At 46.4% G+C, this 22,509-nt stretch overlaps 2 protein-coding genes across 3 annotated transcripts in view; one reads left to right on the top strand and one right to left on the bottom strand.

Moving 5' to 3' along the window:
• LOC138797182 (oocyte zinc finger protein XlCOF7.1-like) overlaps positions 1 to 12,642 on the top strand; it is a 179,739-nt gene extending 167,097 nt beyond the window's left edge. Inside the window, exon 4 of one of the 2 annotated variants that reach the window (XM_069977021.1) lies at positions 11,796 to 12,642. In XM_069977021.1, the coding sequence (XP_069833122.1) occupies positions 11,796 to 12,482 (687 nt within the window). In that variant the 3' untranslated portion in view covers positions 12,483 to 12,642. The remainder of the gene's footprint in view (positions 1 to 11,795) is intronic. The other variant, XM_069977022.1, reaches the window with a different exon arrangement.
• LOC138797150 (oocyte zinc finger protein XlCOF22-like) overlaps positions 1 to 22,509 on the bottom strand; it is a 483,239-nt gene that overhangs the window by 209,918 nt on the left and 250,812 nt on the right. The window lies entirely within an intron of this gene.

Below are 22,509 nucleotides of genomic sequence, written 5' to 3'. Positions count from 1 at the left end.
GTAGAGAAACAATTCATCTTTATTGCACAAATGTAATAAAATTATTGATATAAAATCCCATACATCACTTGTTACTATACAGACAAAGAAACAACAACCAAGGGGTTACACAGGATATTGGTAATAGAGCCAGGCCACACAATTTACACACCTATTTGTGGTGTGGTGACATAGAAGAGCATTAGGTTACATAGTACTCTGGCTCCATCTGCTGGCTACACACAATAAAGCATATAGAGTAATTAAGGCGCTTCATGCATATCTGTGACTACCTATAGCAGTGTTTCTCAACTCCAGTCCTCAAGACCCACCAATATCTGTGAAAATACCTGATTTACTGAGCATAATTATATCACCTGCGAAATACTAAGGAAATCCTCAAAACATCACCTGTTGGTGGGTCTTGAGCACTGGAGTTGAGAAACACTGACCTATAGACTTTACACTGACATCACAGGAAAACAAAACAAAAGAAGCAATAAAAAAAAAGCCAAGAAAAAAAAAACATAAGGTGAAGAGAGACCAGAAATTTTTTAGGCAAAAAAGAAAATATTTAAGGAAAACACAAATTATGTTACTCGCAATAATGTTACTGACAATTAAGGCTACTTATATAGTTAAACATAGTTAATACGGTTGAAAAAAGACACATGTCCATCAAGTTCAACCAAGGAGGGGATGGATACAGGGAAGGGGGAGGGGTGATAGGTTCTATACATACAGGGAAGGGGGAGGGGTGATAGGTTCTATACATACAGGGAAGGGGGAGGGGTGATAGGTTCTATACATACAGGGTAGGGGGAGGGGTGATAGGTTCTATACATACAGGGAAGGGGGAGGGGTGATAGGTTCTATACATATGCATCTATATTATTTTGGTCTAAGAACTTGTCTAGCCCTGTTTTGAAGCCCTCTACTGTTGTTGCTGTGACCAGATCCTGTGGTGACTGTTCCACAGATTCACAGTTCTCATGGTAAAGAAGGCTTGTCGCCTCCGGAGATTGAACCTTTTTTTCTCCAGGCGGAGGCAGTGCCCTCTTGTCCTTTGAGGGGGTTTTACCTGGAACATCTTTTCCCCGTATTTCCTGTAGGGGCCATTTATATATTTAAATAAGTTAATCATATCTCCCCTTAAACGTCTCTTCTCCAGACTAAACAAATGTAATTCTTTTAATCTCTCCTCATAACTAAGATGCTCCATTCCCCTTATTAGTTTAGTTGCCCGTCTTTGTACCCTCATATACCCCCCAGTATCCCCTTACACCAATCACATGCCGAGTTCCTGTATTACACACCTGTACAAGATCATTGTGGAATTCTCCTGTTATAATCAGACACAAAATGGACGCCAGGAAAAGAAAAGACAATTGGAGCACAATGAGGGTCTAGTCCTTCCGGGACCTTTATGTCACAGCCAGGGGCCCCAAACCATACAGGGGCCACAGCATATATAACATCCCTACTCCTGTAAGCTTACCTTACTGCTGGGGTCACACTGATAGTAACACAATGTAACATCCCTCCTCCTGTAAGCTTACCTTACTGCTGGGGGGGTCACACTGATAGTAACACAATGTAACACCCCTCCTCCTGTAAGCTTACCTTACTGCTGGGGTCACACTGATAGTAACACAATGTAACATCCCTCCTCCTGTAAGCTTACCTTACTGCTGGGGGGTCACACTGATAGTAACACAATGTAACATCCCTCCTCCTGTAAGCTTACCTTACTGCTGGGGTCACACTGATAGTAACACAATGTAACACCCCTCCTCCTGTAAGCTTACCTTACTGCTGGGGGGGGGTCACACTGATAGTAACACAATGTAACATCCCTCCTCCTGTAAGCTTACCTTACTGCTGGGGGGTCACACTGATAGTAACACAATGTAACATCCCTCCTCCTGTAAGCTTACCTTACTGCTGGGGGGGTCACACACTGATAGTAACACAATGTAACATCCCTCCTCCTGTAAGCTTACCTTACTGCTGGGGGGGGGGGTCACACTGATAGTAACACAAGGTAACATCCCTCCTCCTGTAAGCTTACCTTACTGCTGGGGGGTCACACTGATAGTAACACAATGTAACATCCCTCCTCCTGTAAGCTTACCTTACTGCTGGGGTCACACACTGATAGTAACACAATGTAACATCCCTCCTCCTGTAAGCTTACCTTACTGCTGGGGTCACACACTGATAGTAACACAATGTAACATCCCTCCTCCTGTAAGCTTACCTTACTGCTGGGGTCACACACTGATAGTAACACAATGTAACACCCCTCCTCCTGTAAGCTTACCTTACTGCTGGGGTCACACACTGATAGTAACACAATGTAACATCCCTCCTGTAAGCTTACCTTACTGCTGGGGTCACACTGATAGTAACACAATGTAACATCTCTCCTCCTGTAAGCTTACCTTACTGCTGGGGTCACACTGATAGTAACACAATGTAACACCCCTCCTCCTGTAAGCTTACCTTACTGCTGGGGTCACACACTGATAGTAACACAATGTAACACCCCTCCTCCTGTAAGCTTACCTTACTGCTGGGGTCACACACTGATAGTAACACAATGTAACACCCCTCCTCCTGTAAGCTTACCTTACTGCTGGGGTCACACACTGATAGTAACACAATGTAACACCCCTCCTCCTGTAAGCTTACCTTACTGCTGAGCGGTCACACACTGATAGTAACACAATGTAACATCCCTCCTCCTGTAAGCTTACCTTACTGCTGGGGTCACACTGATAGTAACACAATGTAACATCCCTCCTCCTGTAAGCTTACCTTACTGCTGGGGTCACACACTGATAGTAACACAATGTAACATCCCTCCTCCTGTAAGCTTACCTTACTGCTGGGGGGGTCACACACTGATAGTAACACAATGTAACATCCCTCCTCCTGTAAGCTTACCTTACTGCTGGGGGGTCACACTGATAGTAACACAATGTAACATCCCTCCTCCTGTAAGCTTACCTTACTGCTGGGGTCACACACTGATAGTAACACAATGTAACATCCCTCCTCCTGTAAGCTTACCTTACTGCTGGGGGGGGTCACACTGATAGTAACACAATGTAACATCCCTCCTCCTGTAAGCTTACCTTACTGCTGGGGTCACACACTGATAGTAACACAATGTAACACCCCTCCTCCTGTAAGCTTACCTTACTGCTGGGGTCACACACTGATAGTAACACAATGTAACATCCCTCCTCCTGTAAGCTTACCTTACTGCTGGGGTCACACACTGATAGTAACACAATGTAACATCCCTCCTCCTGTAAGCTTACCTTACTGCTGGGGGGGTCACACACTGATAGTAACACAATGTAACACCCCTCCTCCTGTAAGCTTACCTTACTGCTGGGGGGGTCACACACTGATAGTAACACAATGTAACACCCCTCCTCCTGTAAGCTTACCTTACTGCTGGGGGGGTCACACACTGATAGTAACACAATGTAACACCCCTCCTCCTGTAAGCTTACCTTACTGCTGGGGGGTCACACTGATAGTAACACAATGTAACATCCCTCCTCCTGTAAGCTTACCTTACTGCTGGGGGGTCACACTGATAGTAACACAATGTAACATCCCTTCTCCTGTAAGCTTACCTTACTGCCGGGGTCACACACTGAGGAGCAGAGATCTCCACAAACAACACAACAGCAGTGACTGCCCGACCAGGAGCTGCTCTGTATCTGGGAGATGCTGGTGGTGTAAAAGCAGTGATGATGTCACAATCATGTGATCAGTACATGTGGGGGGGAGCTCAGCAGTGCTGAAGAGAAGAGACCGTGCTGAAGGACCTGTGATCATGTGACAGGAGCGGGCGGGGCTCAGCACTAAGGAGGAAACACAGAAACTGAAGTAAGTTTATATGAGGAGGTTTGTTACATTGTGTTGCTTTGTTGTTCCTCATATATATTGCTGTTGGCATCTCCTATAATCCCTGTGGTGACGACTCTGAGAAGCTCTTACTGTTCTGTATGTTACATATACTGTGACTCCCCAGCAGTAAGGTAAGCTTACAGGAGGAGGGGTGTTACATTGTGTTACTATCAGTGTGTGACCCCAGCAGTAAGGTAAGCTTACAGGAGGAGGGATGTTACATTGTGTTACTATCAGTGTGTGACCCCCAGCAGTAAGGTAAGCTTACAGGAGGAGGGATGTTACATTGTGTTACTATCAGTGTGTGACCCCAGCAGTAAGGTAAGCTTACAGGAGGGATGTTACATTGTGTTACTATCAGTGTGTGACCCCAGCAGTAAGGTAAGCTTACAGGAGGGATGTTACATTGTGTTACTATCAGTGTGTGACCCCCCCAGCAGTAAGGTAAGCTTACAGGAGGAGGGGTGTTACATTGTGTTACTATCAGTGTGTGACCCCAGCAGTAAGGTAAGCTTACAGGAGGAGGGATGTTACATTGTGTTACTATCAGTGTGTGACCCCCCAGCAGTAAGGTAAGCTTACAGGAGGAGGGGTGTTACATTGTGTTACTATCAGTGTGTGACCCCAGCAGTAAGGTAAGCTTACAGGAGGAGGGATGTTACATTGTGTTACTATCAGTGTGACCCCAGCAGTAAGGTAAGCTTACAGGAGGAGGGATGTTACATTGTGTTACTATCAGTGTGACCCCCCAGCAGTAAGGTAAGCTTACAGGAGGAGGGGTGTTACATTGTGTTACTATCAGTGTGACCCCCCAGCAGTAAGGTAAGCTTACAGGAGGAGGGATGTTACATTGTGTTACTATCAGTGTGACCCCCCAGCAGTAAGGTAAGCTTACAGGAGGAGGGGTGTTACATTGTGTTACTATCAGTGTGTGACCCCCCAGCAGTAAGGTAAGCTTACAGGAGGGATGTTACATTGTGTTACTATCAGTGTGTGACCCCAGCAGTAAGGTAAGCTTACAGGAGGAGGGATGTTACATTGTGTTACTATCAGTGTGACCCCAGCAGTAAGGTAAGCTTACAGGAGGAGGGATGTTACATTGTGTTACTATCAGTGTGACCCCCCAGCAGTAAGGTAAGCTTACAGGAGGAGGGGTGTTACATTGTGTTACTATCAGTGTGTGACCCCAGCAGTAAGGTAAGCTTACAGGAGGAGGGATGTTACATTGTGTTACTATCAGTGTGTGACCCCCCAGCAGTAAGGTAAGCTTACAGGAGGAGGGATGTTACATTGTGTTACTATCAGTGTGTGACCCCAGCAGTAAGGTAAGCTTACAGGAGGGATGTTACATTGTGTTACTATCAGTGTGTGACCCCAGCAGTAAGGTAAGCTTACAGGAGGGATGTTACATTGTGTTACTATCAGTGTGTGACCCCCCAGCAGTAAGGTAAGCTTACAGGAGGAGGGGTGTTACATTGTGTTACTATCAGTGTGTGACCCCAGCAGTAAGGTAAGCTTACAGGAGGAGGGATGTTACATTGTGTTACTATCAGTGTGTGACCCCCCAGCAGTAAGGTAAGCTTACAGGAGGAGGGTTGTTACATTGTGTTACTATCAGTGTGTGACCCCAGCAGTAAGGTAAGCTTACAGGAGGAGGGATGTTACATTGTGTTACTATCAGTGTGACCCCAGCAGTAAGGTAAGCTTACAGGAGGAGGGATGTTACATTGTGTTACTATCAGTGTGACCCCCCAGCAGTAAGGTAAGCTTACAGGAGGAGGGGTGTTACATTGTGTTACTATCAGTGTGACCCCCCAGCAGTAAGGTAAGCTTACAGGAGGAGGGATGTTACATTGTGTTACTATCAGTGTGACCCCCCAGCAGTAAGGTAAGCTTACAGGAGGAGGGGTGTTACATTGTGTTACTATCAGTGTGTGACCCCCCAGCAGTAAGGTAAGCTTACAGGAGGGATGTTACATTGTGTTACTATCAGTGTGTGACCCCAGCAGTAAGGTAAGCTTACAGGAGGAGGGATGTTACATTGTGTTACTATCAGTGTGACCCCAGCAGTAAGGTAAGCTTACAGGAGGAGGGATGTTACATTGTGTTACTATCAGTGTGACCCCCCAGCAGTAAGGTAAGCTTACAGGAGGAGGGGTGTTACATTGTGTTACTATCAGTGTGACCCCCCAGCAGTAAGGTAAGCTTACAGGAGGAGGGATGTTACATTGTGTTACTATCAATGTGACCCCCCAGCAGTAAGGTAAGCTTACAGGAGGAGGGATGTTACATTGTGTTACTATCAGTGTGTGACCCAGCAGTAAGGTAAGCTTACAGGAGGAGGGGTGTTACATTGTGTTACTATCAGTGTGTGACCCCCCAGCAGTAAGGTAAGCTTACAGGAGGGATGTTACATTGTGTTACTATCAGTGTGTGACCCCAGCAGTAAGGTAAGCTTACAGGAGGAGGGATGTTACATTGTGTTACTATCAGTGTGACCCCAGCAGTAAGGTAAGCTTACAGGAGGAGGGATGTTACATTGTGTTACTATCAGTGTGACCCCCCAGCAGTAAGGTAAGCTTACAGGAGGAGGGGTGTTACATTGTGTTACTATCAGTGTGACCCCCCAGCAGTAAGGTAAGCTTACAGGAGGAGGGATGTTACATTGTGTTACTATCAGTGTGACCCCCCAGCAGTAAGGTAAGCTTACAGGAGGAGGGATGTTACATTGTGTTACTATCAGTGTGTGACCCAGCAGTAAGGTAAGCTTACAGGAGGAGGGGTGTTACATTGTGTTACTATCAGTGTGTGACCCCAGCAGTAAGGTAAGCTTACAGGAGAAGGGATGTTACATTGTGTTACTATCAGTGTGACCCCAGCAGTAAGGTAAGCTTACAGGAGGAGGGGTGTTACATTGTGTTACTATCAGTGTGTGACCCCCCAGCAGTAAGGTAAGCTTACAGGAGGGATGTTACATTGTGTTACTATCAGTGTGACCCCAGCAGTAGGGTAAGCTTACAGGAGGAGAGATGTTACTTTGTGTTACTATCAGTGTGTGACCCCAGCAGTAAGGTAAGCTTACAGGAGGAGGGATGTTACATTGTGTTACTATCAGTGTGTGACCCCAGCAGTAAGGTAAGCTTACAGGAGGAGGGATGTTACATTGTGTTACTATCAGTGTGTGACCCCCCAGCAGTAAGGTAAGCTTACAGGAGGAGGGATGTTACATTGTGTTACTATCAGTGTGTGACCCCAGCAGTAAGGTAAGCTTACAGGAGGGATGTTACATTGTGTTACTATCAGTGTGTGACCCCAGCAGTAAGGTAAGCTTACAGGAGGGATGTTACATTGTGTTACTATCAGTGTGTGACCCCCCCAGCAGTAAGGTAAGCTTACAGGAGGAGGGGTGTTACATTGTGTTACTATCAGTGTGTGACCCCAGCAGTAAGGTAAGCTTACAGGAGGAGGGATGTTACATTGTGTTACTATCAGTGTGTGACCCCCCAGCAGTAAGGTAAGCTTACAGGAGGAGGGGTGTTACATTGTGTTACTATCAGTGTGTGACCCCAGCAGTAAGGTAAGCTTACAGGAGGAGGGATGTTACATTGTGTTACTATCAGTGTGACCCCAGCAGTAAGGTAAGCTTACAGGAGGAGGGATGTTACATTGTGTTACTATCAGTGTGACCCCCCAGCAGTAAGGTAAGCTTACAGGAGGAGGGGTGTTACATTGTGTTACTATCAGTGTGACCCCCCAGCAGTAAGGTAAGCTTACAGGAGGAGGGATGTTACATTGTGTTACTATCAGTGTGACCCCCCAGCAGTAAGGTAAGCTTACAGGAGGAGGGGTGTTACATTGTGTTACTATCAGTGTGACCCCCCAGCAGTAAGGTAAGCTTACAGGAGGAGGGATGTTACATTGTGTTACTATCAATGTGACCCCCCAGCAGTAAGGTAAGCTTACAGGAGGAGGGATGTTACATTGTGTTACTATCAGTGTGTGACCCAGCAGTAAGGTAAGCTTACAGGAGGAGGGGTGTTACATTGTGTTACTATCAGTGTGTGACCCCCCAGCAGTAAGGTAAGCTTACAGGAGGGATGTTACATTGTGTTACTATCAGTGTGTGACCCCAGCAGTAAGGTAAGCTTACAGGAGGAGGGATGTTACATTGTGTTACTATCAGTGTGACCCCAGCAGTAAGGTAAGCTTACAGGAGGAGGGATGTTACATTGTGTTACTATCAGTGTGACCCCCCAGCAGTAAGGTAAGCTTACAGGAGGAGGGGTGTTACATTGTGTTACTATCAGTGTGACCTCCAGCAGTAAGGTAAGCTTACAGGAGGAGGGATGTTACATTGTGTTACTATCAGTGTGACCCCCCAGCAGTAAGGTAAGCTTACAGGAGGAGGGATGTTACATTGTGTTACTATCAGTGTGTGACCCAGCAGTAAGGTAAGCTTACAGGAGGAGGGGTGTTACATTGTGTTACTATCAGTGTGTGACCCCAGCAGTAAGGTAAGCTTACAGGAGAAGGGATGTTACATTGTGTTACTATCAGTGTGACCCCAGCAGTAAGGTAAGCTTACAGGAGGAGGGGTGTTACATTGTGTTACTATCAGTGTGTGACCCCCCAGCAGTAAGGTAAGCTTACAGGAGGGATGTTACATTGTGTTACTATCAGTGTGACCCCAGCAGTAGGGTAAGCTTACAGGAGGAGAGATGTTACTTTGTGTTACTATCAGTGTGTGACCCCAGCAGTAAGGTAAGCTTACAGGAGGAGGGATGTTACATTGTGTTACTATCAGTGTGACCCCAGCAGTAAGGTAAGCTTACAGGAGGAGGGATGTTACATTGTGTTACTATCAGTGTGACCCCCCAGCAGTAAGGTAAGCTTACAGGAGGAGGGGTGTTACATTGTGTTACTATCAGTGTGACCCCCCAGCAGTAAGGTAAGCTTACAGGAGGAGGGATGTTACATTGTGTTACTATCAGTGTGTGACCCCAGCAGTAAGGTAAGCTTACAGGAGGAGGGATGTTACATTGTGTTACTATCAGTGTGACCCCCCCAGCAGTAAGGTAAGCTTACAGGAGGAGGGATGTTACATTGTGTTACTATCAGTGTGTGACCCCCCAGCAGTAAGGTAAGCTTACAGGAGGAGGGATGTTACATTGTGTTACTATCAGTGTGACCCCAGCAGTAAGGTAAGCTTACAGGAGGAGGGGTGTTACATTGTGTTACTATCAGTGTGACCCCCCCCAGCAGTAAGGTAAGCTTACAGGAGGAGGGATGTTACATTGTCTTACTAATCAGTGTGTGACCCCAGCAGTAAGGTAAGCTTACAGGAGGAGGGATGTTACATTGTGTTACTATCAGTGTGTGACCCCAGCAGTAAGGTAAGCTTACAGGAGGAGGGATGTTACATATGCTTTGGCCCCTGTATGGTTTGGGGCCCCTGGCTGTGACATAAAGGCCCCGGCAGGACTAGCCCCTTCTTGTGCTCCAGTTGTCTCCTCTTCTCCCCCAGACGCTCCTCCTCCTGAATGACCCCCCAAGGATGGAGAAGGACAGGAATGAGATCAGTAAGAGAATATTACACGTCACCTTGGAGATCATCCGCCTGCTGACCGGAGAGGTAACTTCTCTAGATTTCCACCATTGTTGTCTGGGCTCTTTGGCCCCTCCCTCCCTCCCCCGCTCTATGTTCTGGATCTGGTCTCCTCTCTGTAGGTGCGGTGGTCTCCAGCACTGACCCCAGTAGTCCAGATGTGTCTCCTCCTCCTCCTCCTCACTAGAGCTCTATACAGGGGGACAATCTCCTCTTTGTAGTGAGGAGGTGGCAGGAATACTGGGCTCAGTCCCCTCATTGTCTCTCTCCATCCCCAGGATTACACCATAGTGAAGAAGACATGGGGGGAGGGTGTGGCCTTCCCCCAGGAGTCAGGAGGGCGGAGCAGGGCCCGGGGCCCCATCACGGAGCCTCCATCACTGATACATGAGCAGAAGATCCTAGAACTCACCCACAGGATGACTGAGCTGCTGACTGGAGAGGTGACACTGGGGAATGCTGGGAGATGATAGAGTAATCCAGGAGGCAGCAGGCTGGGGGGGATGACTGTGTGATCATTGTGTGTGTCAGGTTCCTATAAGGTGTCAGGATGTGGCCGTCTATTTCTCCATGGAGGAGTGGGAGTATGTAGAAGGACACAAGGATCTGTACCGGGGGGAGCAGCCGCTCATGATGGAGGATCAGCCGCCCGGCCTCACAGCACAAGGTAAGAGGAGACCTTCCTGATGCTAGAGAGCAGGGGGAGGGGCCCCTAGATCATCCTCCTCCTCCCATCCTCCTCCTCCCCCCATCCTCCTCCTCCCCTCCTCCTCCTCCCCCCATCCTCCTCCTCCTCCTCCTCCTAATGACATGTAGCAGTGTATAATGGATTGGCTCCCTGTGTGTTCCCTACAGATGGAGGCAGTGACAGGAATCCACCAGAGAGGTGTCCCCGTCCTCTGTATTCCCAGGACTGTCCAGAGGGAAATGTCCCAGCAGACAATCAGCAGGTAGATGAGGCTGATGCTATAGCACTATATCTCTATAGCGCCCCCCGGTGCTGGTGGTTGTTGCTCCTGCACTCATAGATGTGATGAGGCTGATAGATACATGTTGCTGGTTTCTTATGTTGATGTGTTAGATTTTCCCTCCTGTCTGCTGGATTGTACTGAATTGTTCTATATGTCCCATCAGGGGGGAGATCAGGTGACTAATATTAAAGTGGAGGATGAAGCTGAAGAAGAGAGGATGAGGGGCGATCCCCCGTGTATGAGTGAGGTGAAGGAGGAGGAGGCGCCGGCAGCTGCTATACCAGGTAGGGGAGGATGAAGTTATACAGGGATATAAGGGGGGCTCCCTGTGACCCTCTGTGTTATGTATAGTGAGGGAGGTGACCCAGGCGCTGTATGTATATCTAGTGTAGGACACTTGTCTGTCGGGAGGAGATGGGATAATGGTGATGCCATCCTGTTGTAATGGGACAGTGAAGAAAGTCCTAGCTGGTTCCATCACTGTGGCTCTCTCTAGTGCTCCAGGGGGGGGCAGTATATGGGGATAACCTGCATTGCACAATGGGTTAATATTACAGGATATATATTATTATATATGGCCTTCGGGTCTGGTACAACCCAGTAACATGTTCCGTCTCTGGCTGGTTTGTGTCGGTATACACCGGGTTGCTCTCAGTGATGACAGACATGGTGGCAGCGGACTGCTGGGCTCTGGTCCTACGCTCTCCTGTGTCCAATGCAGAGGAGATCTCTATAGTGACAGCCTGAGGCGACCCATGGGCATTGAGTGTCCTCTGGCTTCTATATCCCTTGTGTAGGTGGCGACCAGGTTATAACTTTATACAGTGGGAGCAGATGGAGCATGGCTCAGCAATGCCGCCTTCCGGTTGCCCACATGTCATATATCGGTCGTCGTACACTTTATAACATCATCTGAATCTGCTGGGTTAACTTAGAGTGTCGGTGTATAGAAGTCTCCCGGCTCGATTTCTCGTCGCTTCTTCCGTCTTATAGAAATGTTATAAATCTGTTGTTTTTGTGGTTTAAAAAAACCTCAAAAATCTTTTTGCCAAACAGAAAATTCCAGCAAAGACTCTGAGGAGAACATCGTGTTATCGCTGATCTATAAAGAAGAGGATGAAGGTGCGGAGCAGCACTCCTCAGGAGAAGCCCTCCTCCCCCTTACTGTACATCCAGGACGTCACACTACAGATCTATCATATAATCCTCCTGACCATGAGGAACCTTCTCCTGACCAATCACACACCGCTACCACAAGGACGGGTCGGAAAGAGGAGAAGGGGCTTCACTGTGCCGATTGTAGAAAACAGTTTGCAAGAAGATCAGATCTTTTAACACACAGAAAAATTCACACTGTAAAGAAGCCATATTCATGTTCAGAATGTGGGAAATGTTTTAAATGTAAATCAAATCTTATTACACATGAAAGAACTCACACAGGAGAGAAGCCGTTTTCATGTTTAGAGTGTGGTAAATGCTTTATATATAAGTCAAATCTTGTTGTACATGAAAGAAATCACACTGGAGAGAAGCCATATTCATGTTCAGAGTGTGGAAAAGGTTTTACAGAGAAATCAAGGCTGGTTGCACATGAGAGAAGACACACAGGAGAGAAGCCGTATTCATGCTCAGAATGTGGGAAGTGCTTTACAGATAAGTCAAATCTTCTTACACATGAAAGAATTCACAGAGGAGAGAAAACATTTTCATGTCCAGAATGTGACAAATGTTTTGTAAGAAAATCTGATCTTGCCAGACATGAGAGAAGTCACACAGGAGAGAAGCCGTTTTCGTGTTCTGAATGTAGGAAATGTTTTACAGATAAATCACATCTCGTTAGGCATGAGAGAATTCACACAGGTGAGAAGCCATATACATGTTCAGAGTGTGGGAAAGGTTTTGCAGATAAATCAAATCTTGGTACACATCAGAGAGTTCACAGAGGAGAGAAGCCACAGTCATGCTCAGATTGTGGTAAATGTTTTGCAGATAAATAAAGCATGTTTAGGCTAAAGCAACGCACAGGAGAAAATCTGTATTCATGTTTAGATGGTGGGAAATGTTTTGCAGATCAATTTTATATTTTACTTGAATGACTTCACACGAGAGAAGCCATGGTTTTGCTCAGAAAAAAAATAAATTATTTTTTATTTTACATCCAGTTATTCAAAAATAATTTTGTTAGTTTTTATCTTACATGGTTATATGAATAGAAGATAGGAAAAAAGGGTGATTAAAAATTTTATTATGGGAAAGGATATTTTATTTATGAAAATATATATATATTTTTTTACACTTATTTGTAATTGTTCTTCCCATCTCCACCAGGGGACTCCTATACGCAATACCATGAATGTTCATAGGGATTAATGCAGTACATATGTATTGCATCGATCTATGTTATCTTTGCTTGATTGCTTCAGGTTGCTGCAGACTTTACTGAAACAATCGCCGATCCGGGGTGTGACAACAATGATGTATGCTATGTATCTTTCTGTTTTCTTCTATATTGTTTCCCTGTTGCTAAAGGGTTAAGTGAGAACCTTCAGTGTGCTGGCTGGTTAATGACCCCCTGCTAGGCTCACATCCTATCTTAAGGATGAGCCAAACTAGTGGAGGATTATAGGATTGATAGTCTCCATATTGCCTTTGTCCTCAAGAACTCAGTTAGGGTTTATTACCTACCGACTCCGGTCACCAAAGGGATTGGCTGTAGGGCAGTAGGAGAACCCAGGTAACTTGAGGTGATTGGGGAAGGTAATAGAGGGGGTGGTCTCCCCAGCACATGTATTAAAGACCCAGTGAGTATTGGGAGGGGAGAGTCTGTGTGTGGAGCCCATACCATCATTTCACAGCTCCCTGGATTATGGACTATACCAACAACTGAAAGCCAAGCTCCACTGGCAGGAACACCTACCTCACATCTTTTAGGGACGTGAGTAAGGGTACTATTACACCAACAGATCTGACGACAGATTATCTGCCAAAGATTTGAAGCCAAACCCAGGGACTGACTATAAACAGAGAACAGGTCATAAAGGAAAGACTGGGATTTCTCCTCTTTTCAAATCCACTCCTGGGTTTGGCCTCAAATCTTTGGCAGATAATCTGTCGTCAGATCTGTTGGTGTAATAGGGCCTTAGTCTTTTTATGTATCCCCTTTTATTTACCTTCCTTTGTATTGTCCTTTTGTAACTTCTATGCACTGTTGCTCTGTCATATTAAATCTTTAGTTTAATAGCTGCTGTGTTGTCCTGTTGATGAAACCTGGTTATATTTAGTATTACAGTCTACTGTGGGTATAACAATATATTGGCTCAGCTGCAGGATACCTGAGTGGGGTATATCCTATAGTCTTACGCAGTGGGTGGGCATACTTCTAGCTTAGGCAGGAGTCCCAGGCAGATAAGGGTGGGGTCCCAGAGATTACAGTACTGTGGCAGGCTTTAGATAGCCTGGGTAGTCTAGGGACAGCCCTCTGCAGAGACCCACAGGGAAGCAAGTATAGGCTGAGTCAAGGGTTGGTTAAGGAAGTACGGTGTCTGGAGTAGTGTACCGTGACACGGGGACACTGCCAGGAACCAGAAGAGGAATCTGACAGTAAATATAACGCATTGTCTTGCTGTGATTGCATTGCAACAAGCCGCCATATCTGGTCCTTAGAGCTCATGTTCACAGAATGGATTTCTAAACTTTTAGGTGCAGATTAATCATTCGTATGCTAGGCGAATGCGTGAAAATAATTTTTGTGCAAGACGCCCTCGGACTATGTTCACACTGTGTAAAAAAAGAAAGAAAGGCATCCGCGTTTAAAAAAATAATAGTGTCCGTCATTACTGAATTATAGTTGAAGTCAAAGGAATGATAGCTGCCTAATAAACAGCGACATTGCTCAACGGACGTCAAATTAATGTTCACGACAATTATTTGTGAACTGAAGATGTTTGAGGGTTAAAATCACCCAGGAGAGCTGTGGTCGCCGTATTGTCAGACACAAAGTGACAGGAGCAATAACACAGCTAAATAGGTTACACTGTGCTGTCCACTAGTATCTGTGACCCATCTGATACTGCCCCGTGGTCTCCACTAGTATCTGTGACCTCTCCAATACTGCCCCCTGTGTCCCCTCCAATACTGCCCCCTGTGGTCTCCACTAGTATCTGTGACCCATCTGATACTGCCCCGTGGTCTCCACTAGTATCTGTGACCTCTCCAATACTGCCCCCTGTGTCCCCTCCAATACTGCCCCCTGTGGTCTCCACTAGTATCTGTGACCTCTCCAATACTGCCCCCTGTGTCCCCTCCAATACTGCCCCCTGTGGTCTCCACTAGTAACTGTGTCCCCTCCAATACTGCCCCCTGTGGTCTCCACTAGTATCTGTGACCTCTCCAATACTGCCCCCTGTGGTCTCCACTAGTATTTGTGACCCCTTTAATACTGCCCCTTGTGATTTCCACTAATATCTGTTTCCCCTCCAATACTGCCCCCTGTGGTCTCCACTAGTATCTGTGACCCATCCAATACTGCCCCCTGTGGTCTCCACTAGTATCTGTGACCCATCCAATACTGCCCCCTGTGGTCTCCACTAGTATCTGTGACCTCTCCAATACTGCCCCCTGTGGTCTTCACTAGTAACTGTGACCTCTCCAATACTGCCCCCTGTGGTCTTCACTAGTAACTGTGACCCCTCCAATACTGCCCCCTGTGGTCTCCACTAGTATTTGTGACCTCTCCAATACTGCCCCCTGTGGTCTCCACTAGTATCTGTGACCGTTCCAATACTGCCCCCTGTGGTCTTCACTAGTAACTGTGACCTCCCCAATACTGCCCCCTGTGGTCTCCACTAGTATTTGTGACCTCTCCAATACTGCCCCCTGTGGTCTTCACTAGTAACTGTGACCTCTCCAATACTGCCCCCTGTGGTCTTCACTAGTAACTGTGACCCCTCCAATACTGCCCCCTGTGGTCTCCACTAGTATTTGTGACCTCTCCAATACTGCCCCCTGTGGTCTCCACTAGTATCTGTGACCTCTTCAATACTGCCCCCTGTGGTCTCCACTAGTAACTGTGACTCCTCCAATACTGTCCCCTGTGGTCTCCACTAATATCTGTGACCCATCCAATACTGCCCCCTGTGACCCTTTCAGTACTGCCCCCTGTGGTCTCCACTAGTATCTGTGACCGTTCCAATACTGCCCCCTGTGGTCTCCACTAGTATCTGTGACCTCTTCAATACTGCCCCCTGTGGTCTCCACTAGTATCTGTGACTCCTCCAATACTGCCCCCTGTGGTCTCCACTAGTATCTGTGACCCCTTCAGTACTGCTCCCTGTGGTCTCCACTAGTATCTGTAACCTCTGTGGTCTCCACTAGTATCTGTGGCCCATCCAATACTGCCCCCTGTGGTCTCCACTAGTATCTGTGACCCCTTCAGTACTGCCCCCTGTGGTCTCCACTAGTATCTGTGACCCTTCCAATACTGGAGCAGTGATTTCCTATGGACATCTGGCTCAGCTCAATTGGATGTTGAGCCCATAGACGAGCGGGCGGTGATTTCTCAGTGGTTAGACTGGCAGGAGGGGTCAGTATATGATCTTTATCCAGAGGTAGGATAGGTTCTCCCCCAGGTGCCAGGTTCCCTTTAAGGTTTGACAGCTATATTACTGGATGCATCAGTTCCGCCCAAAGGGGGTGGAGCTTATGGTTGGCGCCCTACTTAAGAAATCGGCATATGCTGCTCTGTCCTGCCCTCAGTCGGAGTCCCCTATACTATCACTTACTGCTATATAGACTAGTTCTTGTCCAGAATCTGCTGGACGCAAGTTCTCTTCTGGGTTGGATAATCAATTGGGAAAAGTAAAATCTTGTCGCAGAGACTGTCTAGAGATTCCTCAGTTTTATAGTGGACTATCAAATGAGGCTCTTTCCTTTACCGGGAGAGGAAATTGAGGATCCAGGAAGGATGCGAGTTCCTGAAAGGACCTTGTTGTGTTTTGTTTAGAACCTTAATTAAGTTTCTAGGCCTGTTCTCCTCCCGCGCAGCAGCGATACCTGGGGCCTTGTACCATGTGAGGACTCTTCAGATAGAAGTACTACAGGTATGGAATCAAAGAACCTACAAATTCAACAGAAACATCTGCCTGTTCGGGAAGGCAAGAAGATCCCTGACTGAGTGGTGGTCAACAGTCAAGGATGGCCCTCCAGGAACTTAGCTGGAAAATTCTAACCACAGACGTATCTGGCTCCTGTTGGGGAGCCCACCTCCAAGCACAGAAGGTCTGAAGAAATTGGTCATTGTCAGAAACGTCTCTATCCTCAAATCAAAGGGAGTTGGGAGCCATCTTGAATATTTTTCTCTACAACTTTGGGGACAAGCGGTAAAGCTGAGAAGAGACACTATGGCGTCTGTAGTCGATAGTCCTTCTTTCAGAAGTGGCAAAGATCTCGAACTGGACAGAAAATTCAGTTGTCTCCATAAAGGGAATTCAGAATACCGTAGCCGATCGCCGCAGCAGGAATCTGACAAATTCCAGGGGAATCGGTCCTGAACTACAAAATATTCTCTCAGATAATATCCAAGTGGGGAGATCGACCTTTAGGTGACCGGAATTTCCAGGTCAGTTAGGTTATGCTCAATTTATCCAGCAGACAAACCATAGGCTGTGGTTGCCACAACAATTACATGGAATTTCCTATGTGGCCTATGTGTTTCCTCCAACCTCAATGATACAGAGAGTATTCATGAAGGTAGGACAGGATCAGGCCAATGTCATAGCCGTAATTCCCATGTGGCCCAAGATGAGTGGAGGGGTTTACTGGAGGCTTCCACCTATGCAGAACCTGTTGTCTCAGGGCGCGCAGCTCTGTCCAGATCTGAAGTCTCTGAATTGGACACTGTGGATGTTCACCTGTCCTAGGGTCTTTCTGACAAGTTGTTGGATAGGCTCTCACTCAAAGAGTGACGCGACGAACAAATCATATGCCAGAGTGAGGAAGATCTTCCAGACTTGGTGCAATACCAAGCTTATCCACCCTCTTAATCCTTCTATTCCTATAATTCTAGACCTTCTTCTGGATGGATAGGATATGGGGCTTACACCCTGCGCCCTTAGGGAACAGTTGGCTGTTCCATCATTCTTTCTACGGAAGTAACATCTGCAGACAGAAGAATTTATGAAGGCAACCACTCCACCACTCGCCTCCGTTCTAGGATCTCCAAGCCAGTGTGTCTTTGGGATTGACCTTTAAACCTCTAATGGTAGTATCTCATCCACGCCTAACGTTAAAAACAACTTTTTTTTTTATGAGCGGTAATTTCCACAAAGAGTGGCAGAACATCAGGCCTTTTCCTTGGAAGAAGAACCCTACATCCTTCCATATAAAGTCTTACTCAGATTCTTACTGACCTTTTCTCCTGAGGTTCCGGCTTTTTCTCATTTCTATCAGGTTATCAGAGTTCCAGTCCTTAATGCGGATGAATCATCTCAGGATGCTCATATCGGAAAGTTGGATGTGGTGAGATGCTTCAAGTTTTATCTCCAAAGGACAGAATCCTTCAGAATGACACAAAACTGGTCTCCTTTATGGGTAAGAATGAAGGGAAGAAGGCGTCTAAGCCCACAACTTTGAGATGGACCTGCGAGTCGTAGACAATTTAGACCATGGACCCTCCAGAGTTTACTATGGCCCTCTCTACATGGGAGGTGGCAGCGACTTGGACAAACAATATGTCCTATACAATTCAGAACATGGACCTTTCAGAGTTTACTAAGGCCCTCTCTACGCGAGAGGTGGCGGCGACTTGGACAAACAATATGTCCTATACAATTCAGGACATGGACCTTCCAGAGTTTACTAAGGCCCTCTCTACACAGGAGGTGGCGGCGACTTGGACAAACAGATCTTGGTGCCCTTGGAACATATTTATTAAGCTGCCTCTTGGTTCCACCCAAGGAGCTTTGTCGGCCACTATTGTGTTAGATCTTTTCCTTTGGTGGAGACAGATTTTTAACGGATTCTGTGTAGCATGATGTCCTCCCGTAGTTAGGGCCGTATTTACCACTAGGCACCTTGCAAAGGGGTAGCACCAGGGAGCAGGGGGAAGGAAACAACTTTTTTTTTGTCTCCCACCTCCTGTTCAGACTTTGTAATAAATCTGGTCTCTTTTCGAGGGAGGGGGGTATGGTGGTATTGCTCAGGTCTGGTGTGGCAATGTTATTTAGTCATTATACTATATTATATATTATTGGCCATACGCCTATTGGTTACCACATGAGGGTCTGGTTTCGGCTGCATGTGGTGACATACAGTAAATGTGAGAACACGGCCTAAGACTGATCAGATATCAATATGATGTTTAGAAAAAAAATCATGCTGATTGGTGAGTGAAGATGGGGGCGTCTTCAGGTTTAGCGCTGGGGGCAGCAGCAGCTGGTAATACGGCCCTGCCCGTAGGGGTAATAAGTGCTAAATCCCCATTGTTGTGCCGCTGATAGGACGATAGGGAAGACTACATTTTATTTGCTAATGTGTTTCCCCTTAGTCCATGAGGAGCACAAGCTTCCCTCCCTGTATATTATTTTTATCTTTACTGTATATACCATAGATGTGGTCTCTATAGGGGGCGGTGCTTGTCACCTGTGTTTTAATTAACTTTTTACTTTTATAAATACCTTTATGTCCTGCTAGCACACAGGTGCAAGAATACCTATTATTGTGCTGCTGATGGACTAAGGGAAAACACATTAGCCGATAACATGTAGTCTGTCTCTCTACACCATTGATGTTTACCGAACGTGTTCAGTAAAAGACATAAAAGGTGCTATAAAGCACTGTGTTTTTATAGCTATGTCCTGGATATCAGTTCCTCTTTGTCAATGAGGATCCGCTGTGATTTGTGGATTGTTTCATTACAAGAATTAGGGGGACATTTACTAAGGAGTGTAATGTGTGTGACTCTTCTAATGGGGATTGGTGGATATTTGTTTCATTATCTTGTGACTGATTTATTAACATGTAGCACTTGTCACTTAGTCACAAAAATGTAAAAATTGCACAAGTATATTCACCCGGTACCGACCAGGCGGAGACCCGCACCAGTTTTTAAGACTTCTTAAAAAGTTGCAAATGATAAATTGGATGCAAATCCCGGATTATGGGAACTTTTGGGTGAATACTAGAGATGAGTGAGTAGTGAAACATTCGACTTTCAAGAATTCGAATCGAGTAGGCACTGAACGAATATTCGATCCTATTATAGTCTATGGGAAAAAAAAATTCTCGCCACTTGGAAATCCAATTTTGACCACTTGGAGGTCACCAAGTCCCCAATGAAACCTCCCTAAACGATGCCAACACCTCCGGAATGACACTGGGACATTAGGGGGAGCATGCCTGGGTGCACCCAACACCCCAAAATCGCAGTATAATGCCACTCTCCGCAGTTGAAGGAAAAATATTTGCAACGCTTTATGAACATTTATGGCAATGTTCACACATTTCATTCGTATTTCTTGCGCAGCGTTACATACATGATTACAATGTGCGTCAGTAGAGCGTCACGTTATTCGCAAGTATCACGTGTCATGCTGTACGAACGTTACTGAAACAGTATGTATCACATGCCTTTTACTGGGCTACTGGAACAGTATATATCAAGTGCCCTTAGTGGGCTACTGGAACAGTATATATCAGGTGCCCTTAGTGGGCTACTGGAACAGTATATATCAGGTGCCCTTAGTGGGCTACTGAAACAGTATGTATAACGTGCCCTTAGTGGGCTACAGGAACAGTATATATCAGGTGCCCTTAGTGGGCTACTGGAACAGTATATATCAGGTGCCCTTAGTGGGCTACTGAAACAGTATGTATAATGTGCCCTTAGTGGGCTACAGGAACAGTATATATCAGGTGCCCTTAGTGGGCTACTGGAACAGTATATATCAGGGGCCCTTACTGGGCTACTGGAACAGTATATATCAGGTGCCCTTAGTGGGCTACAGGAACAGTATACACTCACCGGCCACTTTATTAGGTACACCTGTCCAACTGCACGTTACCACTTAATTTCTAATCAGCCAATCACATGGCGGCAACTCAGTGCATTTAGGCATGTAGACATGGTCAAGACAATCTCCTGCAGTTCAAACCGAGCATCAGTATGGGGAAGAAAGGTGATTTGAGTGCCTTTGAACGTGGCATGGTTGTCGGTGCCAGAAGGGCTGGTCTGAGTATTTCAGAAACTGCTGATCTACTGGGATTTTCACGCACAACCATCTCTAGGGTTTACAGAGAATGGTCCGAAAAAGAAAAAACATCCAGTGAGCTGCAGTTCTGTGGGCGGAAATGCCTTGTTGATGCCAGAGGTCAGAGGAGAATGGGCAGACTGGTTCAAGCTGATAGAAAAGCAACAGTGACTCAAATAGCCAACCGTTACAACCAAGGTAGGCAGAAGAGCATCTCTGAACGCACAGTACGGCCAACTTTGAGGCAGATGGGCTACAACAGCAGAAGACCACACCGGGTGCCACTCCGCTCAGCTAAGAACAGGAAACTGAGGCTACAATTTGCACAAGCTCATCGAAATTGGACAGTAGAAGATTGGAAAAACGTTGCCTGGTCTGATGAGTCTCGATTTCTGCTGCGACATTCGGATGGTAGGGTCAGAATTTGGCGTCAACAACATGAAAGCATGGATCCATCCTGCCTTGTATCAACGGTTCAGGCTGGTGGTGGTGGTGTCATGGTGTGGGGAATATTTTCTTGGCACTCTTTGGGCCCCTTGGTACCAATTGAGCATGGTTGCAACGCCACAGCCTACCTGAGTATTGTTGCTGACCATGTCCATCCCTTTATGACCACAATGTACCCAACATCTGATGGCTACTTTCAGCAGGATAATGCGCCATGTCATAAAGCTAGAATCATCTCAGACTGGTTTCTTGAACATGACAATGAGGTCACTGTACTCCAATGGCCTCCACAGTCACCAGATCTCAGTCCAATAGAGCATCTTTGGGATGTGGTGGAACGGGAGATTGGCATCATGGATGTGCAGCCGACAAATCTGCGGCAACTGTGTGATGTCATCATGTCACTATGGACCAAAGTCTCTGAGGAAGCTTCCAGCACCTTGTTGTATCTATGCCACGAAGAATTGAGGCAGTTCTGAAGGCAAAAGGGGGTCCGACCCGTTACTAGCATGGTGTACCTAATAAAGTGGCCACTGAGTGTATATCAGGTGCCCTTAGTGGGCTACTGGAACAATATATATCAGGTGCCCTTAGTGGGCTACTGGAAGAGTATATATCAGGTGCCCTTAGTGGGCTACTGGAACAGTATATATCAGGTGCCCTTAGTGGGCTACTGGAACAGTATGTATCAGGTGCCCTTAGTGGGCTACTGGAACAGTATATATCAGGTGCCCTTAGTGGGCTACTGGAACAGTATATATCAGGTGCCCTTAGTGGGCTACTGGAACAGTATATATCAGGTGCCCTTAGTGGGCTACTGGAACAGTATATATCAGGTGCCATTAGTGGGCTACTGGAAGAGTATATATCAGGTGCCCTTAGTGGGCTACTGGAACAGTATATATCAGGTGCCCTTAGTGGGCTACTGGAACAGTATGTATCAGGTGCCCTTAGTGGGCTACTGGAACAGTATATATCAGGTGCCCTTAGTGGGCTACTGGAACAGTATATATCAGGTGCCATTAGTGGGCTACTGGAACAGTATATATCAGGTGCCCTTAGTGGCAGGGCCGGCTCCAGGTTTTTGTGGGCCCTTGGGCGAGAAAGCCTCAATGGGCCCCTTTGTATAGCACACCTCGGGGCACACCTACCAAATAAAGTTTGACAAAATTTCGAAAAAAAACGTAATTCAGTAACTCACAGGTGACGTCTTCTTTGATCTGAGGCGATCGCTCTCCGTTTCCTCTCCATCTGGCCCAGACCTCCATGATGATTTCTTCCAGCTACAATTCATCTCTTAAGGACCTGTCATACAAACATCTCAGGCTCCGCA

The sequence above is a fragment of the Dendropsophus ebraccatus genome, chromosome 7 (assembly GCF_027789765.1).
Source record: "Dendropsophus ebraccatus isolate aDenEbr1 chromosome 7, aDenEbr1.pat, whole genome shotgun sequence".
In the NCBI taxonomy this organism is placed as follows: Eukaryota; Metazoa; Chordata; class Amphibia; order Anura; family Hylidae; genus Dendropsophus; species Dendropsophus ebraccatus.
The sequence above is the reverse complement of the archived record's forward strand: the minus strand, read 5'-3'. Positions and strand labels throughout refer to the sequence as shown.